Source organism: Diceros bicornis, chromosome 19, assembly GCF_020826845.1.
Source record: "Diceros bicornis minor isolate mBicDic1 chromosome 19, mDicBic1.mat.cur, whole genome shotgun sequence".
Classification (NCBI taxonomy): Eukaryota; Metazoa; Chordata; class Mammalia; order Perissodactyla; family Rhinocerotidae; genus Diceros; species Diceros bicornis.
This window is the reverse complement of record NC_080758.1, coordinates 44,321,572-44,338,115: the sequence shown is the minus strand read 5'-3', so window position 1 is coordinate 44,338,115 and position 16,544 is coordinate 44,321,572. Positions and strand designations below refer to the sequence as shown.

At 48.4% G+C, this 16,544-nt stretch overlaps 1 protein-coding gene across 1 annotated transcript in view; it reads left to right on the top strand.

The window, feature by feature from the left end:
- The window catches only part of BFSP1 (beaded filament structural protein 1), a 38,320-nt gene extending 22,859 nt beyond the window's left edge, over positions 1-15,461 (top strand). The window contains exons 6-8 of the mRNA XM_058563266.1: positions 8,713-8,933; positions 10,929-11,014; positions 12,900-15,461. Coding sequence (XP_058419249.1) covers positions 8,713-8,933; positions 10,929-11,014; positions 12,900-13,948 — 1,356 coding nt within the window. The 3' untranslated portion in view covers positions 13,949-15,461. The remainder of the gene's footprint in view (positions 1-8,712; positions 8,934-10,928; positions 11,015-12,899) is intronic.
- Positions 15,462-16,544: the final 1,083 nt, after the last annotated feature.

The following is a 16,544-nucleotide window of genomic DNA, read 5'->3' as shown; positions in this document are numbered from 1 at the left end:
TTTTTTTGGTGAATCTTCTTTGAAGACTAAACTCAACAGAAAAGCTCAATCCTGTTTCCGTGGCTTCTTTCTTGGTTAATGAGCTTCGAGGTTCACTCCCTTGATTCCTTTCAGTTTTCTTTTTCTCGTCACCATACACCTGACCCTGCTGATGGGGACGTTGGGCTAAATACTTTACCTTCATACTCTGTGTAACTGCATTTCCCAAATCCAAAAGTAAATTGATATTTGGTTTTACAAGTACACATAAGGGACAAGAGAACAAAAATTAAAAATATTTGACTCTCTAGAGTCTGATATATAAAACCCAATTTATATATTATGTGTCTCTATCCCACCAATGCCTACAAAATCAAAAACATTTTACAGCCACAACGAGATGTGGTGCCTTTTATAGGTATTCAGTGTCCTCCAGACCTTGGATCTCATTTTGGGACCTTAGAGTCCAGACATCCTAGTTCCCACCGCACCATGCACCGCACAAACCTGTCACTGCAGAGCAACCGGCAGCGGCCGCTGGAAAGCAAACCAGGGTTTGGTGATTGTCCCCTGAGGTAAAGATCACAGCTCGAGAAATGGAGTACCGCCCTTCAAGCTCCTCCTTCTTGTGTGCAGAACCATGGCTCAGGGGCCAGGTGCACCATTTTGGTGACTTGGTAGCGTGGGGTTCACTCTGAGGCCCTGAAAGGACAGAGGAGGGTGTGTGTGTGTGTGTATATGTGTGTATGTTTGTGTGTGTATGTATGTGTATTGTGTATATGTGCACGTGTGTATGGTATGTGTGTGTATGTGCGTATGTGTATATATGTATATGCGTGTGTGTGTGTGAGATTGGGGAAGTGGATGCAAGATCAGTCATGGTCCTAAAAACAGTGTTTTCCAAACCACCAGTTACAACTCATTACTGGGTTGTAAAATGAATTCACCAGTATCGACTGGTATTAAAAAAGAAGAAATTAATAACACAAGACAGAGTGCGTGGCAAGTAAAAAGGAAGGATTTGTTTTGTGAAACCTGTATTTTAAATATGTATGTGTGTATGTTAAATATGTATGTATATATGTATGTATATTTAAGTATGTATGTATATTTAAATATATATTTATTCAAATATGTGTGCACACACACATACATAGTTGTATGATGTGTATGGTTTACAGTGTAAAATGTGGCTTTTCCTGTGGCCCTGGTGATAAAGTTGAAAAACACTGCCCCAGGTACTGAGAAAAGAGGAAAGAGCCCCTTCCGATGTGGTAAATTGCAGTTCCAGGGCAAAAAGGATGTTTGTCCCTCTGTGTACATATGTGTATTTGTTGAATATAAAAATAAGGCATTTCATAAAGGATGAACCCAGTTTCTGAGAATGTAGAATAAAACTGTGTGGTCCCCACCCATAGTTGCTGCAGAAAGACTTCCTAGGCTCCCTCTGCTGTCGCTGTCTCTCTAAATCAGGGGCCTTGACCTTCTCTTCTCTGCTGTGTCCCCCCCTCCTCTTGGCAGTCTGGACCCTCTCTCAGAAAAATGTTGTTAAAGGCATAAAATAAAGTACATACAATTAAAAGGAAACCAATTATATTGAAACAGTTTTCAAAATAGTACCAAATCATTTCCTATATTATAATATATGGGCTTATATTAAATAAAATCTGGCAGTGGGTCTAATGAAACATAAGTTGTGTTAGTTTTCTCCTGTTGCCGTAATGAATTACCACAAATGTGGGGGCTTAAAACAGCACAGTTAGGGGCCGGCCCGGTGGCGCAAGCGGTTAAGTGCGCGCGCTCCGCTGCGGCGGCCCGGGGTTCGCTGGTTCGAATCCCGGGCGCGCACCGACGCACTGCTAGGTAAGCCATGCTGTGGCGGCGTCCCATATAAAGTGGAGGAGGATGGGCACGGATGTTAGCCCAGGGCCGTCTTCCTCAGCAAAAAAAGGAGGAGGATTGGCGGATGTTAGCTCAGGGCTGATCTCCTCACAAAAAAAAAAAAAAAAAAAAAAAAAAAAAAAAAAAAAAGCAATAAAAAAAAAAAACAAAAAACAAAAAAAACAGCACAGTTATCTCGTGGTCCCATAGGTTAGCAGTCTGGGCGGGCGCGGTTGGTTTCTCTGCTTGGGGTCTCTCAGGGCTGAAGAAAAGGTGTTGGCCAGCGTGGGTCCCCCTTACCTGGAGGCTCTTGGGGGAGAGTCTGCTTCCAGTCTCATTCAGGTTGTTGGCAGGATTCACCTGTGTGCAGGTAGGACCGAGGACCCCATTTCTTTGCTGGCTGTTGGCCCGGAACTGTTCTAGAGGCTGCCCACGTTCCTTGGCGTATGGCCCCCTCCATCTTGAAAGCCAGAGGTGCATCAGATCCTTCTGTGCCTCTAACCTCTCTGACTTCTTTTGCTTTTAAGGCTCATGTGATTAGGAATAATCTAGAAAAATCCCCCTGATTCAGAACCTTAATTACATCTGCAGAATTCCTTTTGCTGTGTAATGAATGTAACATATTCGTGCATGCAATGTTAGGAGGCAAAGGTCATGAGGACCAAAATTCTACCTCATTAGCTTTAATTAAAACACAGATATGGCTGGGCCCACCCATGAGTTTGTGACTCTGTAGGTCTGGAGTGTGGCCCAAGAATTTGCATTTCTAAACTTCCAGATGCTGCTGCTGGTCCAGGAACTATACTTTGAGAACCCTGTTATAGGGTGGATCCCAGGTTAGGTCAGAATGTTCTATTTCTGGTTCACCTAAGTTGCTGGCTTGGGCCCTCCCCAGCCTTATTCGTGAGATATTCATGGCTGGCCTTTTGCTGATTTTTAAAGGGTTTTAATGGCTTTCCAATGGAGTAGCTAAGCTGAGTGTTCCAAGGGAGATTGGGCAGCCTAGTCCCTCAGCAGGGCCAGTGCTATGATTGGGGTCGGGGGGAGGCGGGGGACGAGGGAGGAAGAGCTCTTTGTAGTCTGAGGGCTCCTGCCTGGCAGGGCTGTGGCAGCTGGTTCTGCCTATGGTTAGGGCATTTGATGCTTCCAGAACCCTCCATAGCAGGGTCCTCAGGGTGGGGCCCCTGAACGGGCAGCATCAGCATCACCTGGGCACTTGTCAGAAATGCGCATTCACAGACCCATCCCAGATCTACTGCATCAGGAACTCTGGGGTGGGGCCCAACCGTCTCTTTTAACAAGCCCTCCAGGAGGGTCCACGGGCTCAAGTTTGAGAACACTAGTGCACAGGATGGAAGGAATAACACCTGAGATTGGAGCTGGTGGCCCCTGCTTTGAAGCCAGACATAGACCACGCCTGAGGCCCCTGGGGATGGCCCTTCTTAAAGGTGGGAGAGAAAGTACAGGCACTTCTGTCTTCCTAAATTGAATTGATAGAGTTTCTGTGACAGGAACGTGGAAAAAGTCATATTAATTGCAGTGTGACCCTCCCAGGTATCATTTCTCATTAAAGTCACTTAGCACCATCTAGTGGTAGATTTTGGAGAGACAGTCTGTAATTAGTGAAGCACGTGTGATTTCTTCTGTTTCCTTTTTAAAAAAAAGACTTTCCACCCAAAGGAGTCTGGGGGCCTGAGAGACTGAGGCAGGAGGCCCCCCTCCAGTGGGCTCACTGTGAGGTGCTGGGTCCCCGTGGACCCGTGCTGTGCAAAGGCAAGGCTGTGGCTGTGCTTGAACACTTTCATTCACTCTTTCCTGCCGAGCCCCACGTGAGGCTCTGGGAGTGCTGAGCAGAGCATGTGTGGCTCCTGCCCTCAGTGCTCCCAGCAGTGGGGACGCAACTATAAACCAGACAGTGTAAAAGGTCCAAGAAGAAACAGAACAGTTGCCCTGGCTCAGGATGAAGTTCAAGTTGCCACACGGCCCACGCCTTCCACCTGCCTCTCGCTCCAGTATCCACTCAGCTGCTCTCCTCCAGCACCCTGGGGCTGTCTGTGGGCTGCTCTCTCTTCTCCTCTTCCTCTCCTGACCCCCTCTGCAGTTCCCAGCACCTGCCCCTTTGCTTATCTCTTCTCCCTTTTCTAGAAATCCGTTTCCTTCTTCAGTACCCAGGGCCGGCCTACCTCTTCCTGGAAGCCTTCTCTGCCATCCCCCAGCACCCCAGGGCCTCTCCGTGTGCTCCATGATGCCCTGGGCATGTCTCTGTGACAGAGCCACCACCCCTGCTGGACCGTGGGCTCCTAGAGGGTCCGTGTCTCATTTTCCAATAGCAAGGCTGGTGCCGGGGTCGCTCACATCAGAGACATCTCGTTAGCCCCTGTTAAGCTAGTGAAAGTGGGGCTCATTCTTTTTCCTGAACACCCCTCCTTCTGATGAGTAGTTTACATTACTGAGCTATAAACCCCACATTGATGCAGACATCAGTCCAGTTTTGTAAACCTGGTCAGCACTTCACTGGCTGCTATAGAATCTTGGCTGACTCAGGCAGAGTCACGCAGAGCACCACGCCAGTCAGAGGTTGGAAGGCGCCTAAAGTCATCCATGGAGCCTCCTCCCAGGGCAGGCGATCCCCCCACAGGGTCCCTCAGAGGACAGCCACTGACCAGCCAGCCACCAACTCCTGAGATGTAAGAAAGATCATCCTTGCCCCATAGGGCCCAAAGATTATAGATGACTTTTTCCTAGTTTCTGATTTCCCAATTTGTGACAACCCTTTGCTATCCTATTCATGGTTTAAACATTTGCTAAGTGAAAATGCTCAGGGAGGGGTCTGTGTGGGGGCCACACTGAGTTCCCTGTGTCTTCAGTGAGAACAGGCCAGTGGTGCTTGCTTGTTGATATATGGGGATGGGGGCCCTGGAGTGCGTGCGTGTGTGTGCGCGCGTGCGCGCACGCACTGCTTGCCTGCAGCTGGGAGGAGGCTGAGGCAGGAGGGTCTGTGGTTTCAGGAAGCATCTCAAACCCTGTACAGGTGGGTTTGAATCCTGCTGTGGTGTTTATGGGCAAGTCACTTGGCCTGTGTGCCTCAGTTTCCTCATCTGTAAAGTGAGAATAGTAACAGCCCCTCCTCCAAAGGTTGTTGTGAGGCTGGTGGGTTGATCCACATTAGAACTCGCCAGCACAAACCGTTACTCCTGCTCTGACTGGGGGGCCCATAACTAAAGGGGCAATAGATTCTTTTCATACATAATCTTTTCTTTTGCTCTTTATTCTGGAACATTTCAACCATACATAGATGTGAGAGAATAGTCTCATGAGCCCTCCTGTCCCCATCCTCCCACACGTGGCCCCTCTTACATCACCTATACCCCCACCCACTCCCGCCCTGTAAGTCTGAAGTAATCCTGGACACCATATCATCTTATCCAGCGATATTTCAACCTGTCTCTCTAAAAGATGAGGGCTCTCTTAACAGAATGCAAGACCATTAACCCAGCTTTAAAAATTAATGGTAATTCTTTAATATCATCACATGTCCAGTCAGTGATCCAATTCCCAATTGTCTCACAATTTTTTTAACTGAGGTGATACTTGCATGCAGTAAATTTCACCCTTTTCGGTGCACAGTACGTCCGTGTTACAAATGCATGCAGTGCCCTGACCACCCACAGTCAGACACAGGACAGCCCCGTCTCCCCAGATTCCCCCTGTGCTGCCCCTTTGTGGCCAGCGCCCCCCACCACCTCACCCCAGCCCCTGGCCACCACCATCTGTTTTCTGTCCCTCTGGTTTTGTCTTTTCCGATTGTCACGTAAATGGAATCAGTGTGTAGCTGTTTGCACAATTTCTTTCTTTGAAGTTTGTTTGAATTGGGATCCAAATAAGCTCTGTATATTGTCATTGGTCTCTGTCTCCTAAGTCTCTTAACCTGTGGGTTCCCCTTGATCTCTTTTTTTTTCCTTGACCTTTGTTTGTGGAACAGACACACTTTTAAGTCTGGGTGCTGCGGGCACCAGGTCTTTCCTACACATGGAGAAAGCGAAGCTTTGATCAAAGGCAGTTGTGTTTACCTTGCATGCCTTCCCTGCTGCCCCTCGGACACCAGGCTGAGCTGGCCTCTGCGCGGGGCCCCAAACCCGCCAGCCAGCGTCCGCAGGCTCAGTTCTCATGACCGCTCGTGGAAACGGAGGGTCTGACTTCAGGATTCATCCATTCCTGGATGTCTCTCGTCTCTGAGATGGGAGCCTCAAGGGAGTTTGTTAAATTCCTTCTTTCTTAGAATTCTTTCCTGGGGTGTGTGAATACGTGTGGGTAAGAACATGTGGCTGCACCAGGAGCTGGAGGGTGTGCCTCGGCATCTGACACTACAGGTGACTGTTTGATGAGGAACAGAAACCCGACCAAACTAACTTACACAGAAAGGGCACTTTTTGGGTTTATTGTGAAATAATTTTAGGCTTCTAAAAAGTTGCAGAAATAGCACAGAGGTTTCCCATGTGGTCTTCAGCCAGCTTCCCAAGTGTTAACATCTTAATGACACAGTACAATGATTAAAACCAAGACCTTAGCAGCGACACCATCCTAGTAATAGACTTGACTGAAATTTCACCAGTTACCCCACTAACGTTTTTTTCTGGTCCTGGATCCTATTTGCATTTAGTGTTGTGTCTCCCCAGTCTTCTCCAATCTGGAACAGTTCCTGCCTGTCTGTCTTGCATGATCTTGATGGCCAGTTCTCTTGCGGAATGTCCGTGCAGTTGGGTTTTCTGGGGATTAGGTTGAGGCTATGCATTTGTGGCAAGAACACCACAGAAGTGACGGTGTGTCCTGCACAGTGCATCTTATCAGGGAGCATCGTGTAGGTATGTCTTCGTATTGGTGATATGACTGTGATCACTTGGTTAAGGTGGCATCTGCCAGGTTCCTCTGCTGTAAAGGTACCACAGTCATGCATCGTTTAACGACGGGGATACGTTCTGAGAAACGCATTGTTAGGTGGTTTCGTCATTGTGCAAACATCATAGAGTGTACTTACACAAACCTAGATGGCATAGCCTACTACACACCTAGGCTGTATGTACTAATCTTATGGGACCATCATCGTGCATGCAGTCTGTCGTTGACCAAAATGTTGTTATGTGGTGCATGACTATTTTTTTCCCAAAGGAATAGGATATAAAAGGTAGTTTATGAAATTTGAGAGCTGGGTGTGCAGCAGGAACCAGGAACCAGGATCTGAGGCAGCAGCTCACTCTCCCATTGTCTCCCTTCTTTCCTCTTCTCTCCCCACGGGCTCTCTCATCTCTGTCTTTGCCCTTCCTCTTCATTTCTGTGCTTCTCTCAGCTTCTCCATGCCTGTGAAGAAAGATTGCCACTAAAAATGGTGGCCTCGGACCCCAAATGTATGTGTCCCAGTGAATCTAGAACCTGTCACCAACTCGCTGCTATTTCTGAGCTCCCTTTCCACAGTCCCTGGAGAGGAAGCATGTGAGAGGCCAGCCTGAGTCGGGCCCGGCCCTGCTTCTGTATCTCTGATCAAGAGAGTGAGGTCACACTGCTGCCGGACCCTTCCTATGAGTGAGATGGGACAGACATTGGGCAAGGGGATGGCATGGGCTGGCAGACGCCTTCTCGAAGTGTCTAGTGCATGTACCTCTTCTTTCCTTCCTCCCCCCCCGCCTTCCTCCCTTCATGATGCAACAGATATATTCTTGGAGACCTTTGTGAGCTGTTTTCTAATGTCATCACTTTGGGAACTTCACTATTCCAAGGCCACATCTGTATGTAAAGTGAAGAATCGCACTGTCATAGGAATAATCATCCTCTAGACCGTCCCATGTGCACATTCAGCTGCATGTATGAAATGCCTGTAGCAGACATACATACAGACATACATGAAGTGGACTTTGGATACCTGTCTAGCCCCCCGTGGGGCTAACCAGCTCCGTGGGAGCTGGTTAGAGATGCAGCACCTCTGGCCCCACCAGACCTGCTGAGTCAGAACCCGCAGCTGAACGACACCCTTAGGTGCCTCAAATGTGCATTGAAATGTGAGAAGTGCTTCTCTAGGTAGAAGTGGTTTTTTGGCTTGTTTGTTTTTGAGGACCGATAATGCATGTTAGATCCCTTTCTACTTGGGAAAATGAGACTGCAAGAGTCACGCCCGTCAACACTAAGCTTGTAAACAGGTGCACTCATGGCTCTTTGTGCCTTGTCAGAAGCTCGTAAAGTGGATAAAAGGCCAGCTCTCTCTATTTTTCTACCTTAATTTTGACTTGCCCTGCACTGATGTGTAGTGTTTCCCCGAAGTTATTTTGTGTATCCACACATGCACACACACACGTTTTAGCTACCAAAACATTTATGTAGCTCTACTGATCAGAAATCAGGAGAAAATTCAAGCACCATAGTGATTCAATAAGAACAAGGAGACTTTCTCCCCTTAATTATTTCAGTAAGAATACCATCTCATCTATTTAGTATGTGTTCTTCTTTTTGCTTATGTTTTGGCTATCGGGTTTATGCTAACTCATTAAAGTATGAAGAGTATACTTTATTCGAATTGTACGTTTTATTCCACGGGCAGCAGTTTTTTTTTGTTTTCCGGGTTCATCACCTTCAGGCTGCCCTTAGGGAGGCTCTGTGAAGGGCTAACTTCAGAGTGTGCTGATGCAGGTGTGAGGAGAGGGAGCTCCCTTTGCACATTCCTCTTAGGCGTAAGGATTCCAAAGTGACTCACTGTGGACAGAGAAACATAAAACTGGCTACGCTGAGTCTGGGTTCTCCTGTCAAGTCTGTGTCTTCAGGGAGAGGGTGGGATGGGTCTCCTCACAGCTGTGTCTTTGCTCACAGACGGTGACCCTGGAACAAGCTATTAAAGACGCCCACGAGTGTTATGATGGTGAGATTCAGCTCTATAATGAGCAGATCGAAACCCTGCGGAATGAGATTGAAGAGACCGAGAGGAGCCTGGAGAAGTCCTCCTATGACTGCCGGCAGCTGGTGGTCGCCCAGCAGACCCTGAAGAACGAGCTGGACCGGTATCATCGGATCATTGAGAATGAAGGCAGCAGGTGTGCGCACAGCCGAGCGTTGCCTCTCTCTGTCCTGACCACTTCCTTGTATCACAGATCTTTGTTGAGTGTCTCCTGTGTGCCAGTTCTAGGGGGGATGTGGCAGGGAATGAAACACAACAATCCATGACCTCATGGGGCTTGAATCCTGGTGGGGGAGACAGATGATGGATGAATTTGTGACAGAGGGCGTGTGACCTATGACAGGTGCTCTGGAGTAGATTATGGCAGGGAAGAGGGGAGTGGTGAGGGGGTGACGGTGGGAATGTGTGAAATGTTAAGTAGGGTGGCCAGAAAAGGCCTCACGGAGAAGGCTGCTTTCTGCTCCACAGGCCTCTGGGGATATACCTGTCTGCGCAGAGTGGGTGATCAGGAGTATTTAATGAGATGCTGCAGGTCAGGAGCCTAGCACAGTGCCTGGTACTTGACACGTGCTCAAGTTATTACCGCCGCTGCCATCATGATTTTGACCAGCTGGTTGGGTCAGTAATGTGGCTGTCAATAAGTTGTCTGATCTCCTCCACGTAATGGAACTGTGACTTGAACTCCATGCACTTCAGGATAGCTGGGAAATATGTCTATCTCATCTAGATCCACATCTGCATCATCTCCGTCTACACCTCCACTTACGTCTGCATCCATATCTGGATCATCTACATGGACATCTATACCATCTACATCTACCTCTGTATCATTTACACCTACTCCTACGGCATCTACATCTGCACCTACACCGACATCTGCATTATCTATAGCCACATCTACGTCTTCATCACCTAACCCTGCACGTGTGCCTCATCTACACCCATATCATCTCCATCATCTTCATGTACATGTGCATCTACACCTACGTCTACATTATTTCTGTCTACACCTACATCTACGTCTATGGCTGTGTCGATGTCCATATCCATATCCACGTCTATAGATCTTCAAACAGCAGATTGGGTTCAGCCACCTCATATAAGGACTCGACTCTGGTTCTCTGTTGAGATTCTTCAATTCAGTCTGGCAGATTTTTTGGGTTTAGATTGAATTAAAAGGGTGCTGTGTCTTGGCTGCGAGTGCTCTAATGTTTAGCAGGAAAAACAAGATTTTCTCTTTTTTTCTTTAGTTACTGTCTATGTATCATGCACAATTCCAAATTATATTTATGTCACAGTGAATGCTTTATGCACACATTTATGAAAATAGGTCTTGAACTGGCATTTAAACCTCATTGTGAAAATTTTTGTTTTGAGGCTTCACACAAAGGTAATTGGATACCCTTTTGTTGGTTTGTACATCTAATTTTGATATAATTTCAAATTGATAGAAATGCTGCAAGCAGGGAACAAGTAATTCCTGAATACTCTGTACTCAGATTCACCAGTTGTTTGCATTGTGTCTCAGTTGCTTTATCTTTTCTCTCTCTCTATTTACATATAATACATTTTCTGTGTGTGTGTGTGTGAGGAAGATCAGCCCTGAGCTAACATCTGCCAGTCTTCCTCTTTTTGCTGAGGAAGACTGGCCCTGGGCTAACATCCATGCCCATCTTCCTCCACTTTATATGGGACGCCACCACAGCATGGCCTGACAAGTGGTGGGTCGGTGTGTGCCCGGGATCTGAACCGGCGAACCCCGGGCCGCCACGGCAGAGCAGGCGCCCTTAACCGCTTGCGCCACCAGGCCAGCTCCTGGCCACTCTTTTATTAAAACAAAAACAAAAACCCTCTTCAGCAGAGAAGTGGCATTTTTCAATTATAGGCAATCCCCACTTTATAATTTTTCTATAAGTGTGTTTCACAGTTTATGACTTGAGCTCAGAGAAATGATTATTTCCTTTACATCTTCATCCAGTGTGTACGTGTGTTTGTGGTTCTCAAGCAGTTTGATCCAGAGGAAGCTTTTTTCGTTTTTGCTAACATTAGAGAGTGGCTCCTGCCCCCAACCGTCTGTCTGGCTTGGTGATTTAAAGATGGCAGCCACCCTCTTTCTGGTTCTTTCTGCCAGGCTGAGCTCCGCCTTCGTTGAAACTCCCATCACTCTGTTCACCCTCAGTCATGGAGTCTCTGTCAGCCCTCGACCCAGCGGGAAAGGTACTGTCCCCAACCCTGACTTCTGCTAACCCTGACTTCTGCTATCTTTTGTTGTGGGAGAAATGGAAAAAATCATGTGGCTTTCTTCCTGAACTTAACGTTCATACTCCCTTTCAGTTCATCTGGAGATTAAATGCTTTTATGTGAGGTCTCCTTCTCTCCCTCTCTGATGTGCGCCCACAGGTCCTAAGGGACTGAACCAAAAAGTTTTTGGATGAAAAATCAGACAGGGGGACAGGCCGCTTGGGGAGGCCATCCATGAATGTCAAGGTTAGATTGAGGGATGGAGGAGAAAGTACAATTCGGTGTTGACTCCAGTGAGAGGTGAATGCTGACTTGTGTCCCCCAGATTAAAGGAACTGTTGTCTGCAGAGGTGCTCATTGACCCCGTGTCTGGGGCAGAGTGGGTGCACAAGTGTCGTTTGTTTTCTCTTTCATTCAAAATTGAGCAGAAATAGCTAGGTTGGCAGGGGTGGCTTCTGCCTCCAGCATTTGGTCCTTTGGGGACGGCTTCCTGCACCTGTGAGATGTCACCTCACAGCTCAGTTTCCTCAGGCCTCAGCAAGCACAGTGTTTTGGGAGAAGAGAAGGTGGTAATGTCGGATGCCTTCAAATCCAGGTGTCTCGGAAAGCTCAGAGGGCTTTGTGGACAGGGCGTTCCAGAGTCAGAACGTTGTTGAGAGGGCGGCGGTCCCCCGTCCCCACACCCTCGGCCTGCTCCAGGGGTGTGCGGCCGTGCACAGGGCCCTGCGCTCACAGGGTCCTCACACTTGGCTTAATGCTCTGCTGTCGCTGTCCTGAAGCTCCTAATAATTTTGAACAGGGGGCCCTACGTTTTCCTTTTGCGCTGGGCCCTGAAATTCCACAGCAGGTCCTGGAAGCACCCCTTCTCCTGTACCTGCCCCACGTGGCTTCCTCTGACTTGTCCCTCTCTGCACTCCTCCTCCCTTGCGGCCTCATCGCCCATTTCTGCTGTTTCCTGCTCACCCAGCTCTCTCTCGGTGAGTCAGGCCACGCCAGATGCCCTTTCTTTGTCTCTTTGTCCTCTGGTTAATGGAGGGAGGAGATGGAAAAGACCTTTGGGATGAAAAAGTTAAAAAATCGCTATGTGAGTGAAGCTGAAAAGCCTCATGGGTGAGGCAGGGTGAGATTTTATGTGTTTTCTTAAATTTTTAGTTTTTCCTTTTAGCTAGTCTGAAGAAATGAATATGGCCTTGGGAACAGGGGATTCCTGTTAGTTCTGAATTTAGTAGCATCTCGACCTCTCTCAGCCCAGGAGGACAGGGATGCTGATCAAGGGGTGGTCGTGTTTACTTAGCCTGGGATGCTGTGGAACAAGGGAGCCACCGTGGATTGGTTCAACTCCTGTGCCGGAAGCCGTTCCCAACATGTCAGAGGCCCAGGCAGCTCTGCGTCTCTCCTTGGGGGAAGTCTGAGGCGAGAATGACTTTGTGGAATGGGTTTCCATCGTCTGGTCTGTGGCTCCAAGTATCCACCACGAGCTCAGTAGGGGCCTGGGGGAGGACAGGAGCCGTTGCCCCACTGAGCATTATTGTAGCAGAATCACATGTCTCAGTAAGTTGTACCCAGTGTGATGGGAACTGGGTGCGTTCAAACAAGGAGCACCTTCCCTTCCCTCTGCAAGCCGAGAGGGGTCAAGCAACTTGTCCATAGTTGCACAGCTGGTCGGCAGAGCTGGGACCTCAGCGTGGGCCGTAGATGCTACAGATCTAGGCATCTTTCTCCATTGCCCCATATATAGTAAACCCCACCCCGGCTTTAGGCATTGGTCTCCCAGGTAATAAATATATTTTTCAATGAATACATTTTCTTCTTTTTTCATTGACAATTTTACTTGATTTGTTGCCCCCCCCTCTTTTTTTAGATCTCACCAGGGCTGTGCAGGACATAACAACAGCAAAACCAAGACAAAAAGGCCTCCCCAGGAACATTCCAAGGAAAAAGGAGATTGTAGTGAAAGACAAAGCAGATGAAAGTCTGGAAGATGCTCCACCGAGAGGTCCGGAAGACACAAAGCTGGTGCAGGTGGTACTTAAAGAAGAAGGTGGGTCTAAGCTTGAATCAGGGGGTGAAGAAGCAAGTCCCCCAATCCCAGAAGGGGCAAGTCCCTCGACCCCAGAAGGGGCAAGTCCCCTGACCCCAGAAGGGGCAAGTCCCCCGACCCCAGAAGGGGCAAGTCCCCCGACCCCAGAAGGGGCTTCAGAGGACGTGCCAGATGGAGGGCAGATAAGCAAAGCCTTTGGGAAACTATGCAAGATGGTCAAGGAGAGAGTGAGAAGCCCCCAGGAACCGGAGCCCCCCGCTGACCTCTGCATCAAAGAGCAGCACGTGCTGGTCTCTGGGGACGCCAGTTACATGAACCCTGAGTTCTCTTCCCTCTCCACTCCGGCCAGAGGGAGCGTGGTGGTTTCCACTGAGGATGACTCTGTGTGTGGTGACAGCCACGTGGAGCCCTCTCCTGAGCAGCCCAAGCCCCCTCTGGAGAATGGGCAGGGGGACTCCCAGGGGGGAGAAGATGGACAGCCACCCAACCAGCATACTGCAGACAAGGAGGGTGAGGTAAATGCTGAAGAACGGAAAGAGCCTGAGGAGAAGCAGGATGGCCAGGAGGAGGATGAGGGATCCAGGAGGCCCTGCCCCGTGGTCACGCCTGGTCCAGAGGCACCGTCCACACCCCCATCCCAAAGGCCTGGGGTCAGTGAGGGTGGACCAGAGGGGCGTGGAGCTAGGAGCAGCAGCCTGCTGGAGAGAGGCCCCCCCAGGACTCTGGCGTATGAGAAGGTGGAAGTGGTGGAATCCATCGAGCAGTTTTCAACTGAGAGCATTCAGACGTATGAAGAAACTGCTATCATTGTGGAGACTGTGACTGGAAAGACAAAAGCAAAGAAGAAATTGGGAGAGACGGGCTCTTAAATGCCTGGGCTCAATGGGAGGAAATGTCCCTGGGGCCACCTTATGGAAGTGCTTTGACATTGTAGAACAAATGATAAAGAGTGACGGTTCCGGTTTGGATTAGACCTAGGTGGCCCGTCTGCATTGCCAATGAAGCCTTAATTAAAGAGTTTTCTTTGCTTGCAAATCCTTTGTCTAATTAACAGGGGCCTTGGGAATGTAAGTGGGTCAGCCACATTCAGGACGGGGTTTGCTGTTAAGCAGCAGCCAAACCATGGTCCTTTAGGAAGGAGACATGCCCTTCATCATGGTTCATTGAGAGACTCCTTAGACACTCCGAGAGTCTGGATTTCACACAGAATGCTCGTTGATGGCCTTGGCTCGTTTTCATCCATTTCAAGCCCAAGCGCACGTTCATGTGGAGGAGCGTTTTGTTAGAGGCCAAGTGACTAAAGCTAGCTGACTTAGTTTGGGTTCACCCAGAGGCTGATCCTGACGCAAGGATTTGAACGTAGTTTCCTGGGCGTGTGATCCCAGGAAGCGCCAGTAGGGGGGTAGAGAGGGCGTCGAGGACGGCAAGGCAGCCAGTAGGAGGTGTGCTACCGGACCCCTTAGCACTGTGGGCAGCTGGGGCTCAGTCCCCCTGGGGACTCTGGCAGACAGAGTAGAACACTGCCTAAGACATGCCTCCGAGTTGTCCCCACCGAGGGGTGAGGAGGCTGGGGTCTTCATCCACCGACTCCTGTAGCCAGTGGGGAGGGCTGTGCAGGGTGTTAACTTCGGGGGCTGAGAGAGCCCTCAGGCGGAGAAGTACAGGTGCTGGTATTTGGACATCGGGCATGGAAAGACCTGGAAATGGTGAGGGTCATGGGGATACAAGCAGGGCACCAGTGCCGTATGCCACAGCGTGTGTACCGAATGTCCTTTCATCACGTTCACACTCCAAGACTGCAATCCTAGTCAGGTTTGAGAGAGCAAAGTCAGATCTCACCGCATGCGTTCCTCATTTAGAAGATAGCTGCTTAATTAGTCCAGCAAGCATTTATGGAGCGTATACTACGTGGCAGACAATGTGCTGTGCTGATTCGGGGAGATTTTTCAGGTTTATTAATGATCAATTACTGTAATGTAGTACGCTGTAGTATACGTGTGTGCTTGCTCTCCTGTGCTCACGTGCACACACATGGACGCGTGCACACACGTACTTTCTGTGTCACATTCTAGGTAATAGAAATTCAAACCACTTTACAAAAATTTTTATGTTGCTTCTAGGCATCTATTTTTCTAAAATAATTTTCCCAAAATAATTTTTTACTTATGCCAATTAAGAAATCACTCCTTTGCCATGCAGATGCTCCAGAGTACATTAAGGGCAGTGAGTAAATGTGCCCGAGTGGATTACTGCATCTACCCAAACAAAAGCGTCTGGCAAGACAGCCACACGTTATTAGAGAAAATGGACAGAGGCATAAATTACGTTCTGTTTATTTCTTTGTGAGGAATAAAAGAATACTAAATGGAGTCACCTTTCCTTTCTATTTAGAGCTTTAAAAAATCTTGTTCTGAATTCGAGGTTTTGATTTCAAGAAAGAAAGAAATATGCTTTTGTTGTTCTTTATAAAAGATGAATGGAGAACTCACCCCATTGCACGGTTCTGAAATATTTATAATTTAAAAGCCTGGGAGAGAATGATGGAAACCATTAGCTGGAGCCCAGAATGTACTAGGAATTTGGGCCAGTGTGTATATCGTATTCAACATAACAGGCACCGCAGACCTTTTCCCCATGATGTATTTTTTATTTGTTGGACTGTGTTCACTTAATATTCTTTTTTTTTTTTTTTTTTTGTGAGGAAGATCAGCCCTGAGCTAACATCCGTGCTAATCCTTCTCTTTTTGCTGAGGAAGACCGGCTCTGAGCTGACATCTATTGCCAATCCTCCTCCTTTTTTTCCTTTCCCCAAAGCCCCAGTAGATAGTTGTGTGTCATAGTTGCACATCCTTTTCTAGTTGCTGTACATGGGACGTGGCCTCAGCATGGCCGGAGAAGCGGTGCATCGGTGCGCGCCCAGGATCCAAACCCGGGCCACCAGTAGCGGAGCGCGCGCACTTAACCGCTAAGCCACGGGGCCGGCCCTCAGTTAATATTCTTATTTAAAAAGGCAAGGGGTATGTTTTTGGAAAGAAAGGTCATTTTTATGTTATATTCAATCGATTATCAAAAATGGACTGGGGGCCTGTTCTGTGCCAGGCATGGTTCTGGGCACTGGGGAGACAGCAGAGAACAGTGAGACGTGGCTCTGCCCTCACAGACATGACACACTGGTGGGAAGGAGGGAAGGGCACAAGCAAGCAGGTAACTAAGTCAGAGAATTAGAGACAGTGCTATGAAGGTGACGTGCTAGGGTGACTGGGTCTACTTTGGATTGGGTGGTCAAGCAAAGCCTCCACGGATGAGGTGACATGATCCAAATGACAAGATGGCCAGTTCTGTGCAGATCTGGGGAGCATTTCAGGCATAGGGAACAGCAAGTGTAAAGGCCCTGGAATGGGAATGGACTTAGCCTGTTCAAGGAAGACAAATAAAGGGGATTGTAGGGGGACGTGGAAGGAGGTG